This window comes from Aspergillus thermomutatus (assembly GCF_002237265.1).
Source record: "Aspergillus thermomutatus strain HMR AF 39 chromosome Unknown NODE_104, whole genome shotgun sequence".
NCBI classification, from domain to species: Eukaryota; Fungi; Ascomycota; class Eurotiomycetes; order Eurotiales; family Aspergillaceae; genus Aspergillus; species Aspergillus thermomutatus.
In genome coordinates this window covers 4,864-32,662 of record NW_020798153.1, presented here as the reverse complement: position 1 = coordinate 32,662, position 27,799 = coordinate 4,864, and the positions used below count along the sequence as shown (strand labels likewise).

General features: G+C 50.3%; 11 protein-coding genes across 11 annotated transcripts; 4 read left to right on the top strand and 7 right to left on the bottom strand.

Moving 5' to 3' along the window:
• Positions 1-340: 340 nt before the first annotated feature.
• Positions 341-666, top strand: CDV56_104265 (uncharacterized protein; the record flags this gene model as incomplete). The annotated part of the gene is made up of 3 exons (XM_026757884.1): positions 341-391; positions 446-516; positions 570-666. The coding sequence occupies 3 exons, from the start codon at positions 341-343 to the stop codon at positions 664-666; spliced, it is 219 nt and encodes a 72-aa protein (XP_026614112.1).
• A 531-nt stretch (positions 667-1,197) lies between these two features.
• CDV56_104118 (sterol desaturase family protein) lies at positions 1,198-2,196 on the bottom strand (the record flags this gene model as incomplete). Its single annotated transcript, XM_026757737.1, has 3 exons — positions 1,198-1,271; positions 1,319-1,993; positions 2,043-2,196. The coding sequence occupies 3 exons, from the start codon at positions 2,194-2,196 to the stop codon at positions 1,198-1,200; spliced, it is 903 nt and encodes a 300-aa protein (XP_026614111.1).
• Positions 2,197-2,933: 737 nt separating this feature from the next.
• On the bottom strand, positions 2,934-3,563 carry CDV56_103979 (uncharacterized protein; the record flags this gene model as incomplete). The annotated part of the gene is made up of 1 exon (XM_026757598.1): positions 2,934-3,563. The coding sequence occupies one exon, from the start codon at positions 3,561-3,563 to the stop codon at positions 2,934-2,936; it is 630 nt and encodes a 209-aa protein (XP_026614110.1).
• A 1,005-nt stretch (positions 3,564-4,568) lies between these two features.
• CDV56_103717 (putative MFS transporter) lies at positions 4,569-6,188 on the top strand (the record flags this gene model as incomplete). The annotated part of the gene is made up of 3 exons (XM_026757336.1): positions 4,569-5,004; positions 5,051-5,183; positions 5,231-6,188. 3 exons carry the CDS (start codon positions 4,569-4,571, stop codon positions 6,186-6,188), a joined length of 1,527 nt encoding a protein of 508 aa, XP_026614109.1.
• A 1,202-nt stretch (positions 6,189-7,390) lies between these two features.
• Positions 7,391-10,205, top strand: CDV56_103300 (trihydroxytoluene oxygenase; the record flags this gene model as incomplete). The annotated part of the gene is made up of 6 exons (XM_026756919.1): positions 7,391-7,753; positions 7,799-8,152; positions 8,996-9,197; positions 9,250-9,397; positions 9,448-9,679; positions 9,726-10,205. The coding sequence occupies 6 exons, from the start codon at positions 7,391-7,393 to the stop codon at positions 10,203-10,205; spliced, it is 1,779 nt and encodes a 592-aa protein (XP_026614108.1).
• A 420-nt stretch (positions 10,206-10,625) lies between these two features.
• CDV56_103148 (class I SAM-dependent methyltransferase) lies at positions 10,626-11,489 on the bottom strand (the record flags this gene model as incomplete). The annotated part of the gene is made up of 1 exon (XM_026756767.1): positions 10,626-11,489. One exon carries the CDS (start codon positions 11,487-11,489, stop codon positions 10,626-10,628), a length of 864 nt encoding a protein of 287 aa, XP_026614107.1.
• Positions 11,490-12,473: 984 nt separating this feature from the next.
• Positions 12,474-14,255, bottom strand: CDV56_102826 (uncharacterized protein; the record flags this gene model as incomplete). The annotated part of the gene is made up of 1 exon (XM_026756445.1): positions 12,474-14,255. One exon carries the CDS (start codon positions 14,253-14,255, stop codon positions 12,474-12,476), a length of 1,782 nt encoding a protein of 593 aa, XP_026614106.1.
• Positions 14,256-16,006: 1,751 nt separating this feature from the next.
• On the bottom strand, positions 16,007-19,934 carry CDV56_102078 (uncharacterized protein; the record flags this gene model as incomplete). Its single annotated transcript, XM_026755697.1, has 9 exons — positions 16,007-16,187; positions 16,274-16,818; positions 16,868-17,044; positions 17,173-17,320; positions 18,133-18,838; positions 18,884-19,645; positions 19,694-19,719; positions 19,771-19,808; positions 19,857-19,934. The coding sequence occupies 9 exons, from the start codon at positions 19,932-19,934 to the stop codon at positions 16,007-16,009; spliced, it is 2,661 nt and encodes an 886-aa protein (XP_026614105.1).
• A 1,230-nt stretch (positions 19,935-21,164) lies between these two features.
• On the bottom strand, positions 21,165-21,583 carry CDV56_101847 (DUF2406 domain-containing protein; the record flags this gene model as incomplete). The annotated part of the gene is made up of 3 exons (XM_026755466.1): positions 21,165-21,268; positions 21,324-21,401; positions 21,454-21,583. 3 exons carry the CDS (start codon positions 21,581-21,583, stop codon positions 21,165-21,167), a joined length of 312 nt encoding a protein of 103 aa, XP_026614104.1.
• Positions 21,584-23,409: 1,826 nt separating this feature from the next.
• Positions 23,410-24,363, top strand: CDV56_101464 (uncharacterized protein; the record flags this gene model as incomplete). Its single annotated transcript, XM_026755083.1, has 1 exon — positions 23,410-24,363. One exon carries the CDS (start codon positions 23,410-23,412, stop codon positions 24,361-24,363), a length of 954 nt encoding a protein of 317 aa, XP_026614103.1.
• A 428-nt stretch (positions 24,364-24,791) lies between these two features.
• Positions 24,792-25,970, bottom strand: CDV56_101220 (uncharacterized protein; the record flags this gene model as incomplete). Its single annotated transcript, XM_026754839.1, has 1 exon — positions 24,792-25,970. One exon carries the CDS (start codon positions 25,968-25,970, stop codon positions 24,792-24,794), a length of 1,179 nt encoding a protein of 392 aa, XP_026614102.1.
• Positions 25,971-27,799: the final 1,829 nt, after the last annotated feature.

Sequence of the window (27,799 nt, the reverse complement as noted above, 5' to 3'; positions counted from 1 at the left end):
TTTACTCTTACTTCTAGTTGCTTTACTCCATAGTGAATGATAGTTTCCTTATTATACATTAACCATGCCATTGTTGGAAGCAATCTCTCTAATGAACACATGTTAGTGAGTCATAAATGAAGTTTATAGATCCAGGGTTCCCCTTGCCAGAGAGGAATGGGGTTGAAGGATGATCTCACCATTTATAGTGCACTGTCATAGACGAAGCTTTGTCTGCCCCGCTGGTCCCCCTATTTATTGACGCGACTCCCGCCTTCCGCCATTCCCCCACTTCAACTCCTTCATCCACTCCTCCAACCTCCCACAAATCGACTCAATCTGCAAGTCTCAGCAAGCCAATATGCCCCAGAACCAGGACTACACCTACAAGAGCTCTGGCACCAATAGCCAGGTGAGCTTTGATCGTCTCCATCCATGATATGACTACTGGAACTCACATCTACAGGGCAACCACTACTGCGCTCGCGACTACGGCTCTGGCGCCGCCAATTCCAACTCGTACCACTATTCCAACAGGTTCGTGGTTCTCCTTGTCTTTGCGAGTCGTGCTAATGCCATGTGTTGTCTAGCAATGGATCGTACTACTACTCCAATTCCAACGGCAGCACCTACTACAATGACGGAAAGGGAAGCTCGACCTACACTCCTTCTGGCGGGAAGAAATGAGTGACTGCTTGAGGAAGAAGGATTCAATGACTTTTTGTTATGAAACCTCATGGCTGAATAGCTCTTCTGATCTACAAACGCGCGAATGCGCGAATAGCAGACAATTAACGGATTTCTGACCTTCTTTCTTCTATATGGTAATCACGAAAGGTCGAGATCCGAGGTAGTAACTCTTGGCTTTTAGGGATATACTGAACAAAGAAAGGTTCTCTTGTTGCTTGCCATCGTGGATTTCAAGTCCTCCTCTATTCTCGATGATGTTGCCAACAAGTCACAACAATGCGTCTTCCCTGTGTCGCTTAACCACAACTAATATCCTCCTTGTTCCTCGACATCTATCGCTAAGAAAATGTTCTACGGCTGAAATTGCGCCAAAGCAGCAAAGTCATAAGTTGATGGCATTATTCGCGTGTTGAGACAGAAGTGCTCTGCTTGCAAAGCAAGACAAATCCAATATCAACGTGATTACATTACATTAAGACGATCGAGCAAATTATGAAACGTCTCGCTTGAAACCAAAGCCATGAACGATCAAGCCTGCCGCTTCTCTCTCTCCGCGCGTCTCTTCTCCCGCGCTTCCGGACCAGCAACCGTACCCATCAACACTAGCCGCCGTCAGCAGAGATCCCGAATGACAACAGAAGGCACTTACCATCCCAATGCCTAAACGAACTAGAATAATTCCCCCAGAAATAGCGATGGTGGTCATCGTGCCAATCCGCCCCGCCCCAGAACGGCATGATCCGCCTCAGACTCCAGGGGAAATCGTACCCGGAATGCGCGTCGATGGCCTGGAACTGCCGCAGCGCCACCCACGCCAGCACCGTCACCAGGTGCACGTTGCAGTTCATCAGTCCCAGGAGCAATGGGGGGCCGATGGTGCCGAAGCCCAGCAGGAGGGTCTCCCAGGGACTTGCGTACTCGGCTGTCAGCCCGAAGGGGGCGGCGTATTGGTGGTGGATGCGGTGGATGGAGCGGTAGAGCGGGCCCCAGTGCATGGCGCGATGCAGCCAGTAGTGGTAAGTGTCTTCGAGGAGGAAGAAGGTGATGATTTGTGCGGTGAGGGTGCGGAGGTCCGGGAAGGGGGTGGTGAAGCTCAGTCCGCAGAGTTCCATCATGGGGTGGAAGAGGACGATGAGGGGGAGCTCGATGACGAAGTGGATGAGGAGGATGTACTTTGTGCAGGCCCATTGCTCTGCTGCGGATGGAGGAGGTTTCTGGTCCTGGATCTTGTATTTGAGGAAGATGCTGGGGAGGGCGTCGGCGATGATCCAGGGGAGACAGCGGCTGAAGTAGATGATTTCGTGGGCGAGGAAGGTGATGATGCCTATATCAGTTAGATTGGGACCTTGGTTTATCGTCTTTGTCTGACTTACCAGTTGCGAGGATGTTATTGTCCCAGTAGGCATAATGCGCCCACCAGAGTCGCTCGAGACCGGAGAGATGAGGCTGTTGCTGAGCGGCGAGATTGAGAAGATCAGGATAGGTCGCCATGGCGGGCTGTGGATAGGTGGAATTGAGCGAGTCCATGGCGAACAACTCACTCCTGGTTCAGTAGAGGGAGAGTTGTTGGAAAAGCCAAGCGATAGATTGTTGATGCTCTATATAGACCACAGCGGATAGGGTCAAGTTACCCGGAATGGCATGATCCGAATGGCTGGACCAGCAACAGGCCACTCGGGAGGAAGGTGGATCCTATCATATCAGCCAATGCAGGGACAATCGATCACGATCTCTCCTTACCTTAGTTTGCTGATTGATTATTTTAGAAAGTGGCACTCCGCCTATTGACAAGCGCGAGTAATAGTATCCTGGTGCCTGAGGGCTCGTACGACGTCGGCCCGCGTTTGGTGGATCGCTACCCGCACAATTCAAACGGCGTTAGAGCGAATCCCGAGATGGTGTTTGAAACATAGCATTATTGTGCTCATGATTCAAATGTTCAAGAAGATTAGTATCCGAATGCGAATGGCTTGTTTGCTCCTCTTAATTAGCCAGCGCAGTCAATGTATCTCCACTCAGTCCTCACATTGGCCTCTATTCTCATTCAATGTTTGTTTACTCAACCACACCACTGCCAGACTCCTAATTATACAGTCAGGTTCTCTCATATGATAAGATAAGGAGTACTAATGAGCAAGATTGTTCCAAGCATGACTTTTGTCTGACATCTCAAACACATACATAAATTGCAACAGTATTACATATCATCATGGCCATGGATAAAAGAGAATGCAACAATACCACTCTCCCTATATCATGACCCATCAAACATGAAACGCCGCAGCAGCAACAGCCAACCCAACGGCCACAGTCAACTCCACGCTCAAAGAACCAGCTCCGCCTTCCGACTGCTGCGCCCCAGCCGCAGACGATGTGGCAGACGACGTCGGACTGGCAGATGAAGTAGTTGAGACCAAAGTCGAAGTGGACGTCTCACTCGCGCCCCCAGAAGCTGAAGCACTACCCGTCTCCCGTGGCCCATCGCAGTGCCAATGGTCGTTGTGCGGCTCACATCCAACCGACTCCGTGGGACTGGGAACTGTCGGCGTCGCAGTGCTGTCCTCCTCCTCGTGGTCGTGGGAATGTGTCGTTGTCACGGCCGCGGTGGAGGCGGGCCCGTCGCAGTGCCAGTGGTCGCCGTGGGGTTTGCAGCCAACAGACTCGGTGGGGCTTGGGGCGAGGGATTGCTCGCTGGTGGCGGTAGCGGTTCCGGTTGCTGGACCATCACAGTGCCTGTATACTGTGAGCTTGACTGAGTTGGATGTTTGGTTCGTGTCATACCAGTGGTCGCCATGTGGCTCGCAGCCAACAGAGGCTGTAGGTGATGGGCCGGGATCTTGAGCCAAAGCCGAGGCGGAGGCCAAGGCGAGGAGAGTCAATATGAAGTGTCTCATTCTGTTCAACGGGGACGATGAATCTGATAGACTGGCTGGAATGGGAAGACTCTGGGGGAGGAAAAGGAGGGATCGAGGGATTTATATGTGCCTGCCGGGCCGGACCCCCGCTAGTACTGTCCCAAGAGCATGTTTGATTAATGGTCTCTTGGCCTGAGTGTATATGGAATTGCCAAGCAGAGTGGAAGACCTTGGCGTCTTCAAGGTTCTCACTTCGTCGCCCTTGGTAGTAGCATGTCCTGCGCCTGCACCGGGGCTCCTCAACCGCTGAACATGCAATGTGGGAGCGATGGCCGGGCATCTAGTGATCTTGAGCACTGGGAAGTTCTGTGCAATTCCTGGAGCAAACTACATGCTGGATTAATTCCTGTAGCCGCAAACTGAAATGCCAAGGGCCAAGTCCGCTGAACAGTGTGCTGCCAAGGATGCTTGTGAGAACCTTGGAGACGATCCAGTCAATGGCACGGTGTTCGAACACATTGCGCATCTTCTTGCCTTTCTCGAGTTCCATAGTAGATGCTCCAGCACACCTTTTTGTGGATTTTAGTCAGAGTGTACTCTTGCGCAACCAGAATTCAAGTCAGATTGTCTCTGTCCGTGCCGACGATGGCATTGCAGTCATTTCTCAACCACACAGACTTCATCAGCATCATGATGCGATCAAGACATCATTCTGCATCGTCGCGCAGTCTGACTGTTATTCCTGACAACAATCTTGATGCCTGGTTGTGCCTCAGGATTGAACTCCGAACTCCGATCGGAGTTGATTTCCTTGGTTTAGAGATAACAACGAGCCAATGGAATCATCCAAACTTCAGCTGTGTAAGCAGCTTCAACCAATGAGCATCGGTAGCTGCTTATACGGCGTCAAAGGTACCTAAGCTATGGGCACGGATGATAACATCCAGGCCTGGCGTCAACTTTTCTCCTCTTATTAAACACGTCCGTCATCATTCCCTTCCTCTTCCTCCATGATCTCAACATATCCATATCATTACCAACAAAATGTTGCCCGAGACCAGGCAGGATCAATGCGAGGAAACTCCCTTGCTAGGCCACGACCACGCATTGGAGTCTCGCCGCTCCACACGCGCACGATGGATCCTCATTATCCTAAGCTTGGGCATCATCGCAATGAACTTTGGCAATTATCTGTCTATGGCTCCGCAGATACAAATATTCGAGTCAATCATCTGCCGGAAAATGCACCCGGAAATCGCACTGCTTACCAATGAGGAGCAAATTGCTGCCAGATGCAAGGCCCCCGATGTTCAGGGTGAGCTTGCGCTTGTCAATGGCTGGAAGGAGACGCTCGACACGTTGCCGGGGATTGTCCTGGCCCTTCCCTTTGGTCTGATGGCCGATCAAGCGGGACGGAAGACGGTGCTGATGTTGAGTTTGGTTGGCTTGATTATGGAGGAGGTGATGGTGCGGGTTATTTGTGAGTGACCTGTCTCATAGCTCGTTCCCTTGCTGACGGTGTACAGCGTGGTACAGCGCGTTCATTTCCCTACGGACGGTGTGGTTCATGCCGTTGTTCCAGATCTGCGGCGGTGGCGGTCAGATTGCCACATCTATGGTTTTGACGATGATCACTGATGTGTTTCCGGTGGAGAAGCGGTATGTTGATAGATCGGATGTTCCATGCTAGATTTTAATGGTTGCAGGGCGAATATCTTTTTTGTCGTTTATGCGTCAACACAGATAGCGGAGATCGTCGCAAGCCCTCTGAGTGCTTGGCTCATGTCCTGGACACCCTGGCTCCCGTTCTTCCTAGGAGTGTTCGTCATGCTACTCGGTCTATGCGCTTCCATATCAGTGCCAGAGACGCTGTCCAAGTCACACAAACTAAGTGAGACCGACACTGAAGACGATGAGGCGGATGGCGACGCTCCACGGACTGTAAGTCATCGTCTGAAGGCCGTCTTGAATCAAGCCAGGCACCAGATTATGCATCACAGCCGGTTCATTTTCGCCGAACGCAACATTGTTTTTATCTCAATTGCCTACCTGACGGCCACTGTGGCTAGCCAGTCGCTCCTCATCATGCTACAATACGTCTCAAAGCGCTTCTCGTGGTCCATGGCAAAGGTACAGTCCCTTCCTCCACTACTTGCCCTCTCTGACTTGAAACAGGCGAGCTTTCTCATCTCCTTGAAAGGGACCATGAATCTATTCACCCTACTCCTCATCCTTCCTGTCCTCTCCAAGGCCCTCGACAAATACCTCCCCCCAATACGCCGAGACCTGCGCATTTCCCTCGGCAGCATCCTCACCACCGCAGTCGGACTCGTCCTCATGGCACTCGCAGCCAGCCCTACAGTCTTTGCCGTAGGTTTGTCTATCTCCTCGCTGGGAGGAGGGTTCGTCCCCGCTCTACGCAGCGTCGCTACAGCATTGGTGGATGAGGCCGAAATGGGTCTTTTGGGGACGACAATTGCCCTGACGCAGGGTATTGGTGCGATCATCGCGGGGCCGCTGATGGCGGGCACGTTCAAGTTCAGCATGACGTTGGACGGGGTATGGCTTGGTCTTCCTTATATGACGGCGACTGCACTGGTGGTGATGGCTTGTTGGGCCACCTGGATGATTCGAGTCCCTCGGTTGGTGTCGCACATTGGATAGTACACGCATGATCGACTCTCGATACAGCTATCAATCATTTTAGATATAGAAATTGGAGCGTTATGCGCTTTTTAGAATATTGAGCAAAGATGCGTGTCGGGCTGTTTCTATCAAACTGGTACATCGGCTAGCAGAAGGGTAAAATGGGTAGACACCTTTCACCCCCTGATAGTGTCCTGTGTCGGTCTAATAGTGTATTTCAAGGCCAGGACCTTGAGAGGCCTCACTATTGGACTATCCAAGAATTCCCTGTACCACGATACCCCAAGAGACACGGAAGCTCTATCTGAGCGGAAATCTGATCCCATGGCAACAATCGTAGTTCTCTAGTTATGCACTCATGTACAAGTACACATAATTGATCAAAGGAAGAATGTATAAATCAACCACCGTATAAGCCACCACGGCTCCAGAGACATGCTCACAAGAAAGAAACCTGATTTTGTCAACCACTTTCTTCAGATACAAGTATCATCCTCCCCGAAGCGCAAGGAAGGGGACAAATACCGCTAGTAGGTTCGAACTCCTCACCATCTGCCATGTATGATTTTAATATACCAGTAGAGGGCCGGGAAAACAGAAGAGTTTACGCTTGATTTGACTTTGCTTCGCCACAAGGGATAATATGATGTAATAGTTAATTCTATGACGGCAAGATGAATCTTATCACCAAATTAATTCATTCAAGTTTAATGGCCGTGGCTGGCACCAGCGCGATCTTCGAGACATCGACATGCCACAGCCGTTGCCCGGCCACCCAAGTATAAACAATCCGACAAGGACGAAGACAAGTGAAATGGATTTCTGAGACCATAATGCCTATGGAAAGAATCATAAAAGCAGAATTGCCGAGTGCACACAAGCCTCAGTGTAAACGAGTGGTATTGTTTCTACCGGCTTAGAAGAGTCAAAAGCAAGGGATGCCACTGTTTCCCAAACAGGAAATGCGATACCCGCGTGCGGAAATCGCGATCATCTCCGGGCGACAATCACAACGATTTCAGCGGACGGCTCAGCAGCCTTGCTTTATCGAGTATGCGAGACAACAACACTGTTTTCAAGGCGTCTTGCTATGCTAAGAACCATTTATCGAACCATACCGCCACGGATTTCTAGGTGGTCTGAAATCACTGTGCCTATTCTGCTTCAACCTATCGAACATCCTTTGCAATTACGCCCAGTAAAGAACCAATACCAATAAAATGTCCCTCAGCGGCAAAGTTGCCCTCGTCACAGGCGGCTCCAAAGGCATCGGCAAGGCGGCTGCCCTACGCCTCGCCCAAGAGGGAGCCAGCGTGGCAGTAGGCTACTATTCCGACGCCGCCGGGGCCCAAGAAATCGTGGACAGGGTCGGCAGTGACCGGGCCATCGCGATCAAAATCCATGCAGGCAAGGTACCCGAGATCACGAGCTTCGTGGAACAGGCGGTCGAAAAGTTCGGCAAGATCGATCTGGTGGTTGCCGCGGCGGGGATGATGACGCTCAGCACCCTGGAGACAAACACCGAGGAGCAATTCGACGAGCTGTTCGCGCTGAACGTCAAGGGGCCGATGTTCTTGGTTCAGGTGCGTAATTTGACAATGGGTGTGGCTATGATTGACTGGGTGTAGAAAGCTGCGCCTCATATGGCGCCGGGATCACACGTCATCCTCTTCTCGTCGACTCTGACAGTCGTATCGACTGTTATGCCGAATTATCTGAACTATGTGTCGAGTAAAGGCGCGGTCGAACAGATGACTCGCGTGCTGTCCAAGGATCTAGGCCGGAAAGGCATCGCGGTCAACTGTATTGCTCCTGGTCCCACGCACTCGGAGCTGTTTGACCGCGTGCAGACAGAACAGTCGTTGAATTTCTTGCGCAGTGCAAATCCCAATGGTCGGATTGGAGAGCCGGAGGACATCGCGGGGAGTATTGTCTTTCTGTGCAGCAATGATAGTCGGTGGGTGATGGGACAGACATTGCGGGTTAACGGGGGAATGGCTTAGTTGGAAATGTTGTCGATGTTGATTGAGAGTAGGATAGGCCTGAACCCTATGAAGCTTTCCATCGAACCTCAGTTCTGTGTGGTTCTTCTCCACATTATATATCAGCTTGCAATTTCTCTGCAGTCTATGTTAACATTCTTGACAAAATGGAAGATAATGTGGTGACAATATAGTCATTGGATGCGGGAATGCTATTAAAGAAGATTCAATAGTGATTAAGCATGGAATAAGGCTTTCTCGATGAGTCATTTGGGACTCAGAGAGTCCGGAAGGTCGATTTTTCAACCAAATTCCTCTATCACGCAGTCGAACTTTACTCTTTATAACAAGAAGCATGCCTCAGTTGAGATAGTTCATTACAGTATCATCGAGGTCTTGCCGTCACAGACAAGCAAGAACCAGCTCAAACATCCACAGGGCATATGTACAGCATTTGGATGGACTCCTGATGGAACCCACAACCCACCTGTGAGCCCCACTCAATCATATTCCTCCAGGCCTCGCAGACTCAATAGGTATCGATGATCCGTCGGATACTATAGCCACTCCCACTCTCCATGCGAAACAATGTGGGATGATCCCCGCCTACTGTGTGGGACAGCGATGGTGGCACCATGACAGCACATCATTTCATTTGCCAGCATCTGTATCCAAGATGCGGGGAAGCTGGCCAGCTTGTAGCCGACAACCGAAAGAAAAATGTGTTCTACATGTCATCATTCCTCGCTGAGTGAGGAACCCGACCTTGGATATCTGCATGCACAGCGACATCAATATGGTAGGTTAGTCCAACCACGGAGTCTGGGATACTGACATTTCCAGCCCGAAACATCGCAAGCGGAGAGCCAGCCATGCCACGGAGCCTCAGTCCCAGACGTAGTCGCTATCGGCGAGGAACAAGAATCGTTGGCGAAGTGGAAGGAACAATGTGGCATCAAGACAGAGAAGCAGATCAGACTGGTGAAGCTCGCGCATATGCGCTATCAACATCCCGACCTTGATGCGATTACCGTATTCCTCCAAGGTCAGTCATCGTCATCGTCCTTATGCACGGAAGACCGGACTGAAGGGAGTAGATTTTGGCATGCAAGTGGCCAAAAAGACAGACGAGGAAGTGTGGTACCGAGGCTACGGAACGGATCCGTATGTCTACTATGCACGAAAAGGGCCGAAGGACTTTCTCGGAGGGACATTTGAGGTGGAATCGTACCGGGATCTGGAAAGGTGTCTTCACTCCCACTGATGAGACTTCAGGCTGCTAATAATGTACGCAGGGCTGCCGATCTGCCCACAGGCAGCACCATCCAAGAGTTGAAAGATGCCCCCGGAGGGGGCTTCATGGTCACCGTCAAAGACCCAGAAGGATTCCCAATCAATCTCATCTACGGTCAGACACCAGCAGCACCAGGCGAATACCCCTCCAAGCTCGTCGTCAACTACGAGTCAGACAAGCCTCGCGTCCGCCACTTCCAGCGCTTCGTCCCCGGCCCAGCAGCCGTCCACAAAGTACGTCTACTCAGCCCATCCTGACCATAGTGACTGACCGAACCAGCTGGGCCACTTTGGCCTTTGCGTCCAAAACTTCCGAGAAATGGTTACCTTTTACACAACAACCTTCAACCTCGTGCCCAGCGACTTCCTCTACGTTGAAAAAGACAAGCAGAAGAAACCTGTCGCTCTCTTCGCGCACATCGATCGCGGCGCTGAGTATGTCGACCATCACAGTTTCTTCATGAGCATGAATCCCACTTCGCACGTACATCATTGCTCGTTTGAAGTGCATGACTTTGACACGCAGAATCTGGGACACCAGTGGCTGGCGAAGAAGGGGTTTGAACCTGTTTGGGGCGTGGGACGACACATTCTCGGTTCGCAGATATTTGATTACTGGTGGGATACCACAGGGAACATGATTGAGCATTATGCGGACGGGGATTTGGTGAATGAGGAGACGCCCATTGGGTATGGGCCTGCGGGCGATGAATCGTTGGCCGTCTGGGGCCCGGAGGTGCCCAGGTCGTTTTTACAGTAGAGACTCTGGATCATAGTGACTTTCCTATTCAAGCTCTGGGATACTAGTTGCAACGAACAGACTGTTATTGCTTTCTTGTAGTACAATATTCCTCCAACTGGTGTACCGCCGCAAGGACTCACTTTGTCATATCTTCTCTAAACGTGCATTGGCCTATTAAAAGTTTTCATGAGATTATATCTGTACCAATGGAGATGCTCGCGGACAAGTGTTAGTGTAGAGCTACTCAAGGAGAGCCTACTGATCTATATTCCGATGACTGTCCCCAAGAAGACGAGTATATCTTTTCTTGTCACGGGCTAGAGATCAATCATTGTCTAATTGTGTCGGTCCTGTACCTTGGGGTTTATTCTCTCCTTGGTGTCCCAATCAGATTGCTTCAAGCACATGGTTGATCCCATCATTGCAATACTGGAATCACTACAGCCGACTTTGTGGAGTTCCCCTTTGTCCAATGCACACGATCCGGTCCATTAGCAGTGCTGCTCCCCTCTGAGACTCGTCACTTATCTTTCCAATCAGCTCATATACCTCCTGTGCATGCTTTCTCTCTCCTTCTCGGTCCAGCCGGCTGGCAAACTCCTCCAAGCACATGATATATTCCTCATTGTTGGCCTTGGCCCGTTCTGGCAGATCGCGATACTGGAAGAGTTGCGTCTGGACAAAGCCTTCGGTCCGCAGGTGCCGCGGGATATCCAGCGTCCAGTTGTTGCGGCCATCAGAATACGCAAACTGTCGCAGTTGCTCCATCGCGGGGAGCTGCTCGACCTTCACATTCGCCGAGATGATGTGTGCATCCCGATAGTTGAACTCATCCCACTGGATCCAGCCCCGGGGCTTCAGCAGGGTGGAGACTTTGCGGATCACCGGGATCGGATCACTCTCTCGGACCACCAGCATGAAGAACCGGAGGTGGACAACGTCGTATGCGCCCACCAGATCGGGCGGCACGTCGTCAAAGATATCCCATTGGCGCAGCGTGACGTTTTGGGGAAGCCACTCCGCTGGCGGCGCGCTGTCCAGACTGATATCCAGGCCGTCGAAAGTGGCGGTGGGAAGATCCCGGGCAAGTTCAAAGAGCCAGATTGCCGTGCCTGTGGCGACATCGGCTATTCGGGCGTTGGGCGGCACGGGAATCGAAGGATGAAGATTGAACTTGACACATTCTCTGAACAGATAATGCTGGTAGTTGAGGCGGGCGGTGGCTGAGTAGGTCCGCTCCAGCATATACGGCTTGCCGTTGGCCAGTTGGAAACCAGATCGTGCAGTGGAGTTGGCCATCATGGTTGTTTTCAACCCCGAGCGAGGTGGTTTTCAAGGTGAAAGAGGAGGTTGACTTTGGTGTTGTGCCAGACGCCGCGTGATCTCATCATGCCAGGCTGTCCTTGCAGCTCACCAATCTGAAAGAGGTTAGTTGACCAGCGGCGATTGCATGACTGCTGATTTGTCCATGATATACTATTTCACAGATTAACACCCTACTGTGAGATCTCAAAGTTGCCAGTATTGAAGAGAGGAAAGCTAATGGGAATGCCTGGAGAGTGACACCGTTGCATGATTCTTTAAATGGCTGCCAGCTTAATTATACTGCGTGAGGGCAATAGTACAGGAAGTACGTCAGCAGTTAATGCTATACATATAAATACATCAGCTTTGACCTCATCATCAAGATCTTTCATGTGCTATAGAGAACATGCAGGATGAATGGATGACTTAGGTCTAATAGTAGGCAAATCATTAGAAAAGGCCTCATCACACTAGTAAATTATCCTAGATGCTATGGCACCCTATTAGCTAAACCTTGCTATAAGGATAGTAGGCATATCCTGCTCCTACTCCTACATAAGCAAAGCTAAAGGTCTTTTGCGTCACATAACCCATTTCCTCTGATACTTTCTGCTGCATTTGTTTCCTTTAGATATATATACTGCTACTGTTAGTAAAGTATAACAGGGGTACAAAAAGTATATAGACTCTAGCTTGAATATAATAATAGAAAGAATTGAACATGCGCTAAATACTAAAAGGAGTGACAGTGCTGGTGCCCACAGTGCCGGCCTCCTTCATGAGGGAGCTATATATGCTGACAGAACGTGTCGCTTGTAAATTGACTTGGGGTGTGAGATGGAATCCAAATCGGTAGGACAAATGGACGGCTCAGTTAAAGGCTGCTCTTAATAATGGGGTGAGATCCTCGATACCTGCATCGGATTGTATACCACTGGATTCGTGGTCAATTTCGTCACTCGTGTTGAAGGGATTGATGACTTACATCCCGTGCTTGCGAAACCGTCTCTCTCTGGTGTAAACATGTCGGTGGCGCCCTTTGTCGAGAGATCCCTGACCAGACTCATTTCCCTCTCGGCTGGACTCATCGAGCTGTGCTGGAGTTGGACCTGTAACAGGCTGTTTATTCAGCCTTTGTCTTTCATATGACTGTTGTTGGAGTTGACTGATTAGCAGAACAAGAGCTAGAAATCCATGGATGACCTCGTCGTCTCTGTTGCTCTGCCTCTCCATCCCGATATTCTCTGTTTCAAGACCATGCATCCTTTGCTGGAGTGAGGCAATCACGGTCTCCAGCCTTTTATTGGTGCCCCTCAGACGTTCACAGTCTGCTCTGGACCGTTGGAGACGAGTGGATAGCATACTCATCTTCCACCGCATGACAATGTACCGCATGAAGGCAATGCGTCCGGTTCTGTTGGAATCTCGGATCTGAGAGTAAAGCGAGGCATTCTCTTCTCGCAATTCATTAAGTTGCGTCTGACTAGAGTCATGACTCGCTAGGAGATCCTTGTTTCTTATCTTAAGCGTAATGTGCTGTCTTTGCAAAATGTTGTAGTTCATTCTGACAAGAGAAATTCGAGTGGACAGAAATCGAATCAGGTTCTCTGCCTCCAATTTCTCCTTTTGTTCATTCTCCAATTTGTCGCATCTGCTTTTGAGCTCATCAAAGCCTGCCTTGGTCCGGCGCAGATTTCTGAGTGACACTATATTCCTCCAGCGAAGGGCAATGTAACGTGTCGTCAGCTGCAGTACTCTCGCCTTTGAGTATCGAATTTGAAACATGTGGATGGCATTCGTTTGTTGGAGCGAATAGTGGCGAGTGGAAAGATGCTTGAATTGAGATCGAAGTGATGCGTTGTCCGTCTCCAAGTCCCCATACTTCATTTCCAATTCCCGAACAGTTTCGTGAGCTCGATTCAGATCATGGTTGCTTTGCGCCTCAGCCTCTAAGGCCTTAGTTGTTTTTGCTTTTTCCTCCTGCAGTTTAGTCTCTAATTCGTCGTTTTCCTTTTGTAACCTCTCATAATCCACGCGCAAATGGCTTTCCTTCTCCTGTGCCACGCGGAGTTTGTTTTCCATCAAAATGCAGTAACTTTCCATTTCTTTCTTCTGGCAAGTGATTTTTTCCCCCTTCTCTTCGAGTTCCGCTCTGAGATCTTGGATTTTATCAGCCTGCTCTGTCTGAATTTCTTCGGCTTTTTTTTTGGCCCTTTCCAAGCTCTCAATCTTATTGCGAAGACGGCTTATCTCTTGTTCATGCTGGCTCTCGATCTCCAACCGAGAACTCGCCTCGCTTTCGGACCTTCTTTTGACCTCTTCCAACAAATCAGTGGCTCGGTTTAATATCTTCGACGTGTCAAGGGTACGATTCTCCTCAGGTGTCATTCTGCCATCATCTTGCGGGTTCTCCAATCTAGTCTTATCAGGACTTCCTCCAGTGACGCTGCACACGCATTGTTTCGGACATGGACCTGGCAACTCTGCCTGTTGCTTGGTCTGGCTGTGTGGTCTTCGAACCGTATTGGTGGCTTTCGAACCGCGGCTCGCGAAAGAAGAGCACTCCTGTGTCGGGGTACCTCTCGTCAATGAGGTGGAAGGGACTGGACCTCGACTGCGCGGAACCGATGCCCTATTCTTCGGGCTTGCGGGAGGAGACGTGTCGCTGGATATGGCTGTGTCAACGGACACAAAGGATGAGGAAGAGGAGGCATTCGAGGATGCGTTTGATAATGTTCGCTTCAGTTTGTTTGAGCAGGGCATTTTGGAACCACAGCCTGCGGGAATGCCCAAGGGAACTCGATAGCTGGAAAATGTGTATAATCTAGGTTATCCTCAAGATCTTCAGAGACGATGACTCCGGGTTTCTTAGAAACTTATCTGTTACCTCTCTTTGCATCTCAACACAGTACAGAGCGATGAGACTCCTCCTGGCGCAGTCATCGGAGGGTCCCCCGGATGTGTAGGAGGAGCCATGATTCGAGCGGTGCCTGCACGAAAGACGCCACGCTGAGTAGCGATTGGGCTTTTGGTAACACCCTGGCTATTCCCCATCCCGCGTGATTGACTTTAGACAGACTTGTCGAGGCATTATATGATTTGCTAATCTCCTATCATCATCTCTCCATTGTTAAAATCGGGAGGAGTTGCTTGGCTTATGAGTGGTCATTACCCAACTTGATCTGCATTCAGGCTGAGACTTGCATCGAAAAACACTCCCTCCCATACTACAGCGAATAAGAAAATTATTGAGCTCAACAGTAACCCCGCGTAGTCAGTGTGCCGGAAGATCCTTCCCGTCAGACGAGCACATTCGCATGTTAGAGACGCCGAACACCGATGTATCTGGGCATGATAGGGCTTGCATACCGTGATGCAAGTGGCTTGCTTCCACCTAGGAGTGTTGAAACTATTCGATGCTCATTGGCGTACAGGCTCATCGTTTTGATATTCGTAGCCTCACTTGCATGATCTGTCTCTGAAAGTTGAATTTTGGTCCGGAACCCGGGGCTGAGCAGGCACAGGAGACGGTTTGTTGCCAATGAAAGGGAGCCATAGTGATAGAAGCTTGTTGACACACAGCTTCTTGCTGCTCAGTGCAAGCAGAGAGGCTCAAGCACCAGAACGAGATTACCCGGTTATATCTGTCGATATGTTCTTCATGTACCAATCATATCTCAAGAAATGCGACGGATATACAAAACCGATGATTGAATATACCTGGTTTTCAAAGGCCAAGGTGTTCCACTCCAGTTCTCAATAGAAGTTCTTCTATTTCCTTATGCCCCTTGGAACTGGCAAGATCCAGAGCGGTTCTTCCAGCCTTGATCTTCACCCGATAATCCGCTCCTGCCCTCAACATTGCTCGCAGCTCGCACAATCTCAATGTGATTCTCACTCGTGGCAACATGCAGTGGGGTCCACCCGTCATCCTACGGCTTGTTCGGGTCTGGTCCCGAGTCAAGCAGGAACTGCGCTATAGTCGTCCGGCCATGGCTCACATCAATATTCAACGGCGTCCATGCAGTCTTCGACTTGGCAAGACGTCAATCCTCTTTTCAAAGAAAATCTTTACCATTTCAAGTTGATCCTTTTCCACTGCGCCATGTAACGCCGTCCAGCCGTTATCATTGGCAGCCCTCATATCTGCACCGCGTGAAAGAACTGTCTTTACCGTCTCTGGATAGCCTTCACGCGCTGCAACTCCCAGAGACGTCCATCCACTATTATTGCGTGTCTCAATATCCGTCTTTCTATCCAGTAGCGCTTCTACCACTGCTGAGTGTCAATCTCCGGCAGCGGCGGTTACCGGACTCCAGCCGTCATCAGTACGGGAATCGACAGACGTGCCGTGTCTCAGCAGCAGCTTCACCACCTCTAGATGCCTATTGCAGGCTGCTGCAGTCAGAGGGCTCCGAACGTCCGACTTCCGGGTTGCTGGATTCGCCTGCCGCGAGTAGAGCTCGTACAACTTGGATATGTCCTCTGGCGGATGCAGTATGCAAGGGAGTCCATTAGTCCTTGTTTGCCACGTTGACACCTGCACCGAGTTCGACGAGGAGCTCAACGATAGCGTGATGGCCGCTCAGTGCCGCGGAGTTAATTGGAGTGGCGCCTCGTGAGTGCAGGTCGGCCTGATCCGCTCTTTGCTTGAGCAGCGCAATCGCGTTCTCGAGATGGCCTTCAGTCGCGGCGCTGTTCAAGGGTGTCGAGCGCGTTGAATCAGGAATTGTGTGACCCCTGCACCTTTCTCAAGGAGCAATTTCACAACCCTGAGATACCGCCGCCGCCTTGAGTTGAGTCCAGTTATTGACCCCCGCAGGCTTGGAGGTATCCGCTCCGTAGTCAAAAGAATGCTGACCACATCAGTGTGGCCCGTCTGGGCTGCAGCATAAAACGCCGTTACGCCGTCGTCAATTATAGCGTGGACGTCCGCCCCGCGGTTCACTAGAGCCTTGACGATCTCCGCATGGCGTTCTGAGGCAGCCGATGCCATTGGGGTCCATCCATTGGTATTAGGTATGCCTAAGCCCGTCCCTTGGCCCAGCACGTACTTTTCGATATGCAGTTGCCCACTATTAGCTGTCGCGTTCAGCGGCAATGCTTTGGATGTGTCCTGTCTGATACGTTCACTCCATGTTCGGCAAGCACCTTTACCGAGCCTAGGTGATCCAGCTTCGCGGCGAAGGAGATTGGGGATTGCTGTCGACAGATGGGACATCTGGATCTGCCCCGTGGTGCAGGAGGACAAGCACTGCGTCCGCATGACCGCATGTAGCGACTGCGTTGAGCGGGATGAAGCCGCCCTCGTTGCCAGATGTGTAGCCTGCACCGTTCTCGATCAGGTACTCTCAATGCTCTGTATGTCCCGAGACGGCAGCTGAATATGCAGGTGATTGCCCGATCTCACCAGTGGAGAGGATGTCCTCTCCAGCTGCTACAAGCCTTTTGATTTCATCGGAATCCGCCTCCCGGGTTGCCGCATTGAACGGAGATGGTCCGGGGATATCTTCTTCGGACCCAGTCTCGTCATCGAAGGCCATGTCTTGTGTCTAGGAAAGAGTAGGAACAGAATCATGCCATCTTCTTGGTTCATGGAATTTGACAGCGGTGACACGGACACCAACGTCTAAAATGACTCTCCGGAATCGATTCGGCTTTCCATGCTGACAATAATTACCTGTCCTTCAGTTGCTTCCCCGCTAGACACGCAAGAGACCTTCTTCATAGACTGTACGACCACCTCGACATCGTTAATCTCAGTGTCCAAGACAACGAGCGACGATTGCTTTCCTTGGGCCGGTGCATCTCGTCGAAGCCGCATGCACCTCGCATGAAATCAGTTTACCCATTCCCAACCATATATTTGATCCGTTGGGCCATGAAAACAAGACTTGCGTTTTCGTCATAGTCGCACCCGCCTTCAAGGCCTTCCGTGGGGTTCCAGACGGCGGCGACACGAAATAATCGCATTGATATGCAAGCCTAATGACCTCGAACAACATGCGCTTCTGCCCGCTCTTAACCACAGGCTGCAGCTCTTGCTTTTACCGCTGGAGTGTAGCTCGGCTAGTGTCGAATCACTCTTCATACAAGTCCACATCCCAAATTGGTAGAGGGATGCGTCATTAGGGTGGACGAATCGGTCGTCCAGGTAAGCGTGGTTTCATCCAGGACTGGATATATGATTCAAGTCACGTGCGGTGTTTGAGATTGCTATGTCGCCATCTGGGACTTGGTCACGAAGAAGACTCAAAGTGAACGAGATAATCTAGCGCAAATTATTTCTGTAGTCATGGAAATCTAGCCGGATACACCTCGTGGTAGGATGCTTTCGATCAATCGAGCTGCCCGCAATTGATAAAGGATCCATGTCTCAATTCTTGGTAGCTTTCCTCTGATACTTTCTGCTGCATTTGTTTCCTTTGGATATATGTACTGCTACCGCTAGTGGAGTACAACAGGGGACAAAAAGCATAGACTCCAGCTTGAATACGATAAATAATGGAAAGAATTGAACATGTGCCAAATCCTAAAACGAGTGACTCAAGTGAAGTCTCTAAGAAGAAAAAACCATTCGAATGAGAACAGCTATTTAGGTAGACTGTTCCCCATATCTCTCCCAACAATCACCGCTTACAGCATGACCATGCCCACTCCAGTCAGAAGCGCGGTGATGGCATACACACCCAGCTCGAAAGAGCCAACAGTCACTGCAGTGCCGCGCGTAAGAGCAACAGCCGCACCGGAAGAGCTAGTCGATGATGCAGACGAGCCGGACGAGTCAGCGGTGCCGGTGGGCTTGGAGGTGACGGTGCCGGTGCCCGCCGTGCCGGCCTCCTTCATGAGGGAGCTGCAGGTACCCGTCGCCTTGGTGGCGGAGGTGACGGTGGCAGAGCCGCCGAAGCTACAGGCGGAGGCAGCAGAGCTCTGCTCGGAGTAGTACTTGTTGAGCAGGAAGTTGAGCTGCTGCTTGGGGGTGCACATGCCGTAGGCGCCGAAGCTGCCTGTGGTGGCGTTGCGAGCGATCCCGGTGCAGTCGGTGTAGCCGCAGATAAGACTGAAAAGGTCGCTGTAGTCGTCGCTGCTGACGGAGTTCTTGACAACGCAGGAGGCGGCGTTGCTCATGCAGGTGCAGAGCTGCTCGTTGGGGGTAGGGGGAAGGGGGCTGGCGGTGGCAAGCCACTTGCTGTTGACGGTAGGGCAGCTTTGCAAGGCCGTGTTGGTGGGGGTGTAGGAGGCCTTGTTGGTGCCGGATGGGTTGGCGTTGTTGTTGATCTGGCTGGAGTAGTACTTGAAGTCGGCCATGGTGCTGACGCTGGTGCTGTCGACGGCGCTGACCAGACCTGGACGGATCAGTTACGGTCAAATGACTGGATCGGGAGACTTACCGTAGTTGTTGGACTCCTGGAAATACATGTACACGATACCACCCGACCAGACATCGTTCATCTTGTCGCCAAACAAGGCCTCGATTTCGGTGAACTTGCGGGGAGTGACCTCGTTGCAACCATACTCGGCGAAGAAGACAGGAACGGAGTAGTTGCTGAACTCTTCCGTGCGGACGTCGTACCCAGACGTGGTGTAGGACGAATCACCGCACCAGGAGTAGATGTTGTATCCCCAGAAGTCGATAGACTCGTCACTTTCCTCGCAGTTGAAGTAGTCGGCCATGTTGACACGGATGGTCGAGTCATCGTTGGTCGCGTAGCCGACTCCCATCGAGCGGTATCCCTTTTCCTTAATGTACGCCTTCATGTCCCGCACCGCCGCCTTGACGAAGGCACTGGCATCGGTGGTACCGACGGTGTTGGAAACTTCATTGCCCGCAAAGAAGCCAAGGGTGTTGTTGTACGGTGCCAGGGCGTCAATCACGCTGGTGTAGCGGTTGTAGAGCGTGGTCTCCCAGGAGGGATCACTGCGGTCAATCGAGTCGGACGGGTCAGAGAGATCGGAGATGACATAGATGCCAGCATCGGCCAACATCTGCATGCACTCTGTGTGATTGGCGGTGGGATCGATGGCGTAAACACGGATGGTGTTGGTATTCAGCTCCTGGAAGATGGGAATGTCACGCTTGCACAGCGTGGCATCCGACAAGGGGTCGATGTAGGTGCTGCTGCCATCGGTGGTGCCATTGCTCGAGTAGTCCTCTGTTGAAGTTAGTTTCATGTGAGGGGTGTAGGATGCCAATAACGTACGTTGGTAGGCAATACCGCGGATGTAGCTGAAAGATTTAGTACGAGTCCAGACATCTAGATATACGGAAAGTCCTTACAATTGAGTGTTGTTGCTGGAGTAGAAGAACTTGGATCCCTTCTGAAAGTTAGTATCTCATTCTTCAAGAGGATGCAAGAGAAATACCTTGATGATGATAGGGTCAATGTCAGCCAGAGCAGTACCCAAGAGGCCAGCCCCAAGGAGAGCGTGAGAGAACTTCATAGCGTCGAAACCTCTCCTCCTCTCAAATCAAATGAAACAGTCGTGGATATTAATGAAATCAACTACTGAGTAACGAGTGACAAGAAAGTGCAGTAGGGGAAGAAAACGAATGAACAAGCACAGAAGATGTCCAGGAGGTCGACCGACCCGGGAAACAGAAAGCTATAACAACGCCCACGAAATTGACATCGACACACCCGTCGTGAGCTATCCTCGAGAGAGGGAATTATTATTAGCAGCCTGCCTGACAAAGGGGGTACTGTTCACCCCCGTCGAGTCGGTCGACCTTGTTTCTGCTTCTGCGATGCCATCAACGGCCCCGCTTTGGTCATTGAACGCGTCAACACTGCAGTAAGCCACTGCTGGTCCGGTCCCTAAGCGAGGCGCCGGCAAAATGAAATGCCAAAGGAGACGATAGTCCGGACTCCATCCAACGTCCAGTATTGGTTACTAAATCCGAGCTAGAGATTAGAGTTGACCGAGAAGATGCCACTATTGTGAAGGCGGGTCATGATGGACTAATTGAGCTGGAGGCTAGCATTATTAGCGGATGCGCGATTCAAGAGTAGGATATCACTGAGGAATCGAGATTTTACTCACTCTGAGTGGTCCTCCATCGCCTTTCATATTATTTGAGCAGATCTTGACCAAGAGTTGATTCTGTGTTGAGAGTTGAGATAGTTCGTGGTGAGTATGTGGGTTGGTTCTGTCGGAGGGCTTTATCTCCGAACGAGAATGTTCCACCGTCGGTCTTAGTCTTACAGTGGAGCGCACTTTCAGCAAAATAGAAATGCTCATTTAAATTTGGCCATGCATACGCCATTGAGTTCAAGCTTTGTGGATTTGCAGCCTATTGATGGTAGCCTGATTTTGATTCGGTATTCTAGTCTAAAGCAGGCTTGATCGTCATCGATGATTCTTAATTCCTGGTGGTTTAGGGAAATAGTCGTCTCCGATGAATCTTGGACGACTAGGGCATCGCGACACATGGTGTTATATGCTGTATCAGGCTTCTTTGAGTATTGAAAGCACATACTTGATTTGATGTCTTTTAGATTGACTGTCACTGTTGGATTTCATGATATGGACAAGCTGTAGAGTCCAGTCTTGTAATGTACAATCTCGCTAGAAACAATTCATCGCACGTGTCCATCCTGCATAATTCATGTCGCAAATACCAATCCTAAACACCAGAGGCCCCGTCATGTAACCGATTCCAATCCCAATATATCACATTTCCCGACGACGAGCCTCAATGGCGGCTTCGAACGATCGGATTGTATCTAGCGGTCGCTCGAGACGGTTCCGTGTGGGATTTGACCGGTCGGGATCAGCTATATCTCGTCAGCATCGATGATTCGGATGCGATGAAGCCAGGAAAAGACGAACTGATGATGTTTCCATCTTTGTCGCGGTGCTGCATCGATCGCAGGGAGAACATGGGACTGCCTGATACTGCCTGGCTGACTTCCCTGATTTTTAGTATATATCCATCACAAACAGATACGAGGCAACCGACTTGGTTGAGCTTCATTCAAGGCCTGATTGGGATCAGCTTTGCTGGACAGAGTAGCCTTCTTGTAGCTCTCCCGCGAGCCGATGGATCCGGCGCGGTCGCTGGATGAGCGCGAGGAACGAGAGAATACCATAGTGAGGGAGAAGCAATATGCGGGAGCGACTGAGATTTAGACAATAAAAGATAGTATTATTGATGGTTTGATGAATGTGGAGATGAAACAGCAACTAGAGGTGTCAAGTTGATGGCACTACTGTGGTCTAAGTTGCTAAGCCTGAAGAACCAGGCGAGCAGGCGCCATATAAATGAGGGCCAATCCCGGCACTCGTGCCTGAGTGCCTCAGGTACGGTACGCATTCCATTTTTAGAAGCGGAATGGCCTGTGACGCTTCTTGCAGCGCAGATGGTGTGACTGGGTGATTTGCTCAATGCAACCACTGACATGTGCCTCGATCCCTCGAATAGACGCGGAAGCAGCCAAGTCGCCATGACGTTGTCTGGTTCGAGGAGGGGAATTGTTTCACTCGCACTGGATCTCTGGAATGCGAATGGTCCAAAACAGGCCAAGCTTTGACTAGGAAAATGGGGCCACGTAAGCACAGGGGCTGAGGCGGTGGCAACTGCAGGAACACCCGGAGACAACCGGCCAGACTCTGCTCCCACGGTAGGCATCAGCATTTGAATTCATCTCCTTCCTGTTCCTGACATGAAGATCTAAGACAAGAGAATGTCAGTCTCAAAGCTCCTCACACGGCTGTTCACTGACAGAGCATGTGATCTTCTCGTTTCGGCATCACCGGATGCTTTTGGTCCGACTCGCCAAGGAACCTGAAAAATGGGAAGTTGGACTCCTCGGGGCATGTAATCTTCCCGAACCGTCTTGGGAAGTTACCACCAACGACCCGATGAAGTTATGAAGCAGACATGATCAAAATCAGACTCTCATTGGTTGCAAAACTAATGTTGCCTTACAGGCAGGGCCCTCAAATGACTATCTCATGGTGGCTTATAATGACACCCATTGCGTCTCATATTCTATATAAACGCATGATTGTCTCTGGGACTAGTTGATTGATATTACTATGTTGCTACAGAGGCAGCTCATATTCACCGATCGTGGATAGTAGTGAATATATTAGGGACGGGGAATGCTGAGAGACATGCCAGACATTATAAGAGATCCTTCAGCTTTCGTGAGACGTAGCGAGTCCCCTATCATGAAGAGATTGAAGAAATTGTATGGACACGGGGGAGGTGCTCATCCACGCCATGATTTAATCCATGGCGCAGTACAGACCTCGTTAGCTTCTTGCAATGTATGCAGGGAGGGGCAGGTAGCTCAACGAGTATCTAGTGCTACTTTCTTGGAGGCGGACCTGGCACCAATACAGTATAATAGCTGTGGAAAGTACTGTGAGCTTTACAGATTGGACAGAAGTAACCACGCAGTGCATATGGGGCCGCTCATGCAATATATCATTTTGTGTGTTATTTGCACTGGGTGACTACTGCTAATGAGCGCTAAGAGAGACAACTATATTTTGCTGAATAATTTCATTTTGATTATCTGTTGGTGCCTTGGAATCCAGCAGGATGTGTCGTTGTCCAGGATGAATCAATTCCATATCTATATCGTACCTAGGTAAGTACCATCAATAGAGGTAACAATATGTCGGCTCACAACAACAGCAAGAGGATTGCTATATAGTTCCCTAATGTAATATGTATAAAGTGAAAACTTCAGACCATGGTATGAATCATGATCAAGTCTATGACAGGATTCTTCGTAATCAACCACAAACCAGTCATGAAGATTTTTTCTCCTCGATTTCAACTCGATTTCACAGTTGAAATCGATCGAGATTCCCTTCCATACTCATACCCAAGGGGTTCAGAGAGTGAACTGATACAATGGTGTTCAGTAGCCTTTGCCTTTGGCGCCAGAAGCCAGAGTCTGCGATGGATCCCCTCACCATCGCGGTAGAGAAATGGGAAAGGAATATACAGAAAGCCAAGAGCCCCAAGGACTACCTTCCTTTCCTGCTGTCCGACCTGGAGTTTGTCGAGAAAGCCAGGATCCTGTACAAGGTAGCGACTCAGAAGGGTCTGCCAGATCATCTCTTCGAGCACCCTGATGGCGCTGAGAAGATAGGATGCCAGCTTCAGCGTGCTGGCCAGTCTGACCTCACTCGTCTTCTATGGTATTTTCAATTCCACCAGAAGAAGCCTAGTGAGAATGTCATGGGCTGGTGCGCTGCTATGATATTATATGATTCTCTCAGCCGATGGCTCGTTCAGAGGGACATCCGTGAGCGGGAAAAGCTGCGCTCCAAACAAAAGGAGCTCCAGCTGTGTACCTCGCCTGAGGAGCGCGCAGAGCTTGAATCGGCCATTGACAAGATAGAAGAGGGCTTTAAGGATGATGCAGATCTCTTCCAAGAATTGTACCGCGACCTGTGGCAGCTACAGGAACACATGCCATCGGGACCCCTGCGCCGGGCCTTTTTGGCCTGGCGATCAACTCCAGATTGGTACTTGTGCGACTGGCTTCGGCGTGAATGTGCCAGCCGTGGAGGCTGCTGTGGGAGGAGCTGCGGTTGTTGCGAGAAGCCGCGCGACACCGAGCGGGTGCTCAACCGGGGCCACTGTACTCCGGCGCGTTCCTGTTGCGCTCAGACACATGGGGAAACAGATGACGCCTTCGAAGAGAAATTGGACGAGCTGGAAACTTTCTTCGTCGAGAAAGACAATATGTATGCTCGCCGATTGTGCCGGGCGTATATCTGGGGTACGGATGTACTCAACGAGATTGAAGACGAGGAAGAGTTCAACTGGGAGGCATGGTTACATGCTAATAAAGGCAGGAGAGTCGAAAAAGAAATGGAAGCTGTGGTGACCTTTACTGCTGATTGAGACCCTTACAGGCTTCTTCTTTCTGGTTTGCTCGCTTTTGCTGGATTATCCTGGATTTATTGAGGAGTGATTGAACACTTCTCTTGCTAACTAGGAACGGTGGCTTCCTTATATGTCTTCATTGTCCTCTTTTCTCCATAATTCCAACCTCATTGTAGTTAAGCCAGACAAAGCAGTGGTCATCAAGGAGTCATAGCTGTTGGAAGTGCTCTTCACATCCCAAAGGTTGTCAATCTGCCGTGCTCACAGGGTCACAGTTTCGTCTAGGCGCCCTGCTTCGAGGACAGTGTCCAGCTGCATCTTGAAAGGTTGCGCATGATTTGTGACCATATCAGGAATCTTCGATTCATGAATATCTACTTACCAGAACGTCGGAAGAAAAGAAACCCTGAATGTCAAAATGGCTTGATGGTCGAAGTTATACCTCATCACCCCACCTTTCCAGAAGAGTAAAACTGTCTGATTTGATCAATCACAAATCGAGCGTCTTCCAAAGTCAAGGCAAAGTATATCGGCAGGCGAACAAGGCGCTCACTCTCCCTAGTCACCACATCTTCATCCATAACATGCCGGTGTTTTACACCAGGACCTCTCGTATGAAGAGGACTATAGTGAGGCAACACACTAATCCCAACCCCCTTCAATGCTTCCATGAGCTCCCTTCGTTCCGCCACATCTCGGACCTTAATCCAGAACATACAAGCGTTATGCTCACAATGCGGCGGTAAAGCCGGCAACTGGATAATCCCCTGAGTCTCCAACTCCTCCAACTCCTTCCAATAGAGATTCCAAATTCGATGGCGCTGGATCTGAATCGCCTCTACACCTTCCAGCTGGCCCCACAGGTATGCCGCCTGCAGCTCACTGAGGATATAGCTCGCCCCGACCAGCTGCCACGTATCCACGCTTTCATCCGTACTCCGAAACGACGCGTCGTGCATCATGCCTCTATTCCAGATAATCTCCGCGCGCTCGATCAGCGCCGGATCATTGACGAGGAGAGCACCGCCCTGTCCTCCGGACGTGATATTCTCACCGTCATGAAAACTGATACATCCCAGCTGCCCCATCGTCCCGAGGGCACGGTCTTTGTACGTGGAGAAGAGTCCCAGCGCCGCGTCCTCGACGATGTATATCCCCCGTCCTCGCACAATCTCCTGGATCGCGTCCATGTCACATGCGAAACCGGCGTAGTGTACTGGAACCACCACGCGCGTTCGATCAGTTATCGCTTCCTGAAGTCGTTTCGGGTTTATATTCATAGTCTCCGGGATGATATCCAGGAATACCAACGATGCACCGCGGAGTAGGAATGCGTTTGCGGTCGATGGGTGCGTGTAGCTCGGGAGAATAACCTCATCCCCCGGTTTGATATCCAGGATCAATGCGGCGAGGTCGAGAGCAGCGGTGCAGGAGGGTGTCAGGAGGACTCTCTTGCAGGAGAGGTGTTGTTCTAACCATGATTGGCAGAGACGGGTGTATCGGCCGTTGGACGTGAGGGTGCCGTTTTGGATGGCGGTGTTGATATAGTCTATTTCGGAGCCAGTCACGGCGGGGATGTTGAAGGGGATTAGCTTCTGGTGTTTTGGGGGGCTTATAATGGGCATGTTGATGGTTGTCTCTTATGTTGTGAACAGAGATGGAGAATGTCGTCTGTTCTTCAGCAACGGAGTGATGATGTCAAATGAATCATAGCTGCGTGCGGTATGGAGACGAATCCATGGGTGGCCAGAAGCTTAACAACAACTGATCTAATTATAAAGTGCAATGTTCCCTGGCAACTAAAGATCAATACATCTGAGCAATAGGGAGACTTTTTTTTCGTAGAAAAGTAAGGATGCTAGTGATCGCTCAAGTCTCGTCGGTCCAACCTCATTCATTACCTGGAAGACCATTCATGACGCCAACGTTCCTGATCGTCTCAAGGTCGACTTTCTTGGGAATGCTTTGACCGTCTTCAACGATATTCTCTCTCCTGGAGCAAGGCGTTTGCACTTGTAAAAAGTTGCTTGCTCTGTATCTAAATCAGACCTTTGTGGATGGTTTGGCTGATATTGCATATCGTCAAGTCTTTATGCGAGTGGACAACCGCCTATACGCTTAGCCTCCAAAGAACGAGACATTACGTTCCAAAACTTGTTTTGGCCCGCTACAATAGACACTCTCTTTTTGATGTAGAATGACACGATTTTTTTAAAATGAATCGCGGGAAATTCATATTGGAGCCCTTGAGGGGAACGCCTAGGGCCTTCGAAATGTGCCCTTATCATCTTATTTGGACTTGGACTCGGTTAATTTGATGGTGGAAAATACCATCAAATAAATCAGCACTGGTTTAGATGTATATTTAAAGATATGCTTTGCTTGACCGATACAGCTGTGTTTTTCCCTATTCGCTGTCCGGAAACTCGAACAAGCGTTCTCAGAGTCAATCAATATTTACCAGCTAACCTCACTTGATATTGGCGAGAGTATTCGAAACTGAACCTGCAAGAAATGTTCATTATGAATGATGTACCGTTCTCAGACCCTTGCCACATATTCAGACGGAATATCCGCCAATCTACGTGCTGTCTGAAGCAATCACGTCAAATAAGATAACAAAAGAACTAATATTCCTAAGTATCCGAAGTAATAGCTGATGACATGTTTTGGGCTGTCGCTCTTCTGTATCTCGTACTTTCTTCGTCAAGGTCCTGATACCGATCTTGAGCATGATGAACGACTAGGACAGTGTCTGTGAACTTGGCCAAGGTGCGAGAAAGACAGTTCGAGCTATTACATCCCTTGATTGTGTATGGTAACGCATTTTAATGGATTCCTGGTCAGGCATTGCCGTCGTTAGTCTCAAGCAAGGTCAACCACAAATCCGAACCTCTGGAAGATGGATTGATGCCGAGGGCTCGACGACAAGATGAGATGACCATTAAATTTTAAGATTATAGGACGAGAGCTTGGGTCCGGGCATTCCTTCACACCCGTACAGCCAACGACTGAGCTGACCTGCCCAGATTCTCGACGGACCACGGAAGGGCAGGCTCCCGGATCATGTCTCAGGTCCCATTTGCCAATTTCGAAAGACTTTTAGCAGAAGTTTCTTCACCGGCATCCATGAATCTGACAGTACACATCATGGAATACCGGGAATTGGCATGGCTGACACGGTTTCCGCTGTGCACCTCGTTGACTCATGCATCATCCCACACTTTCCCTCGGCACGACCCAAGCTTTGTAATGGGTTTGCGAAAAGAAGAGAGGAATGACGGGAAACGAGCACTCTGGAATCCGGACAGCGTAAAAAGGAACTAAGGCATGGGTGAACCACTCCTGTGCCCATAATATCTCCGTATGCTTGGGCCGTCTGCTGACATCGGACTTCTCCCGTCTTTTACTTCCCGTGCGGCGCCCTGAACCGTCGGCGCAGCTTACAAGAGGG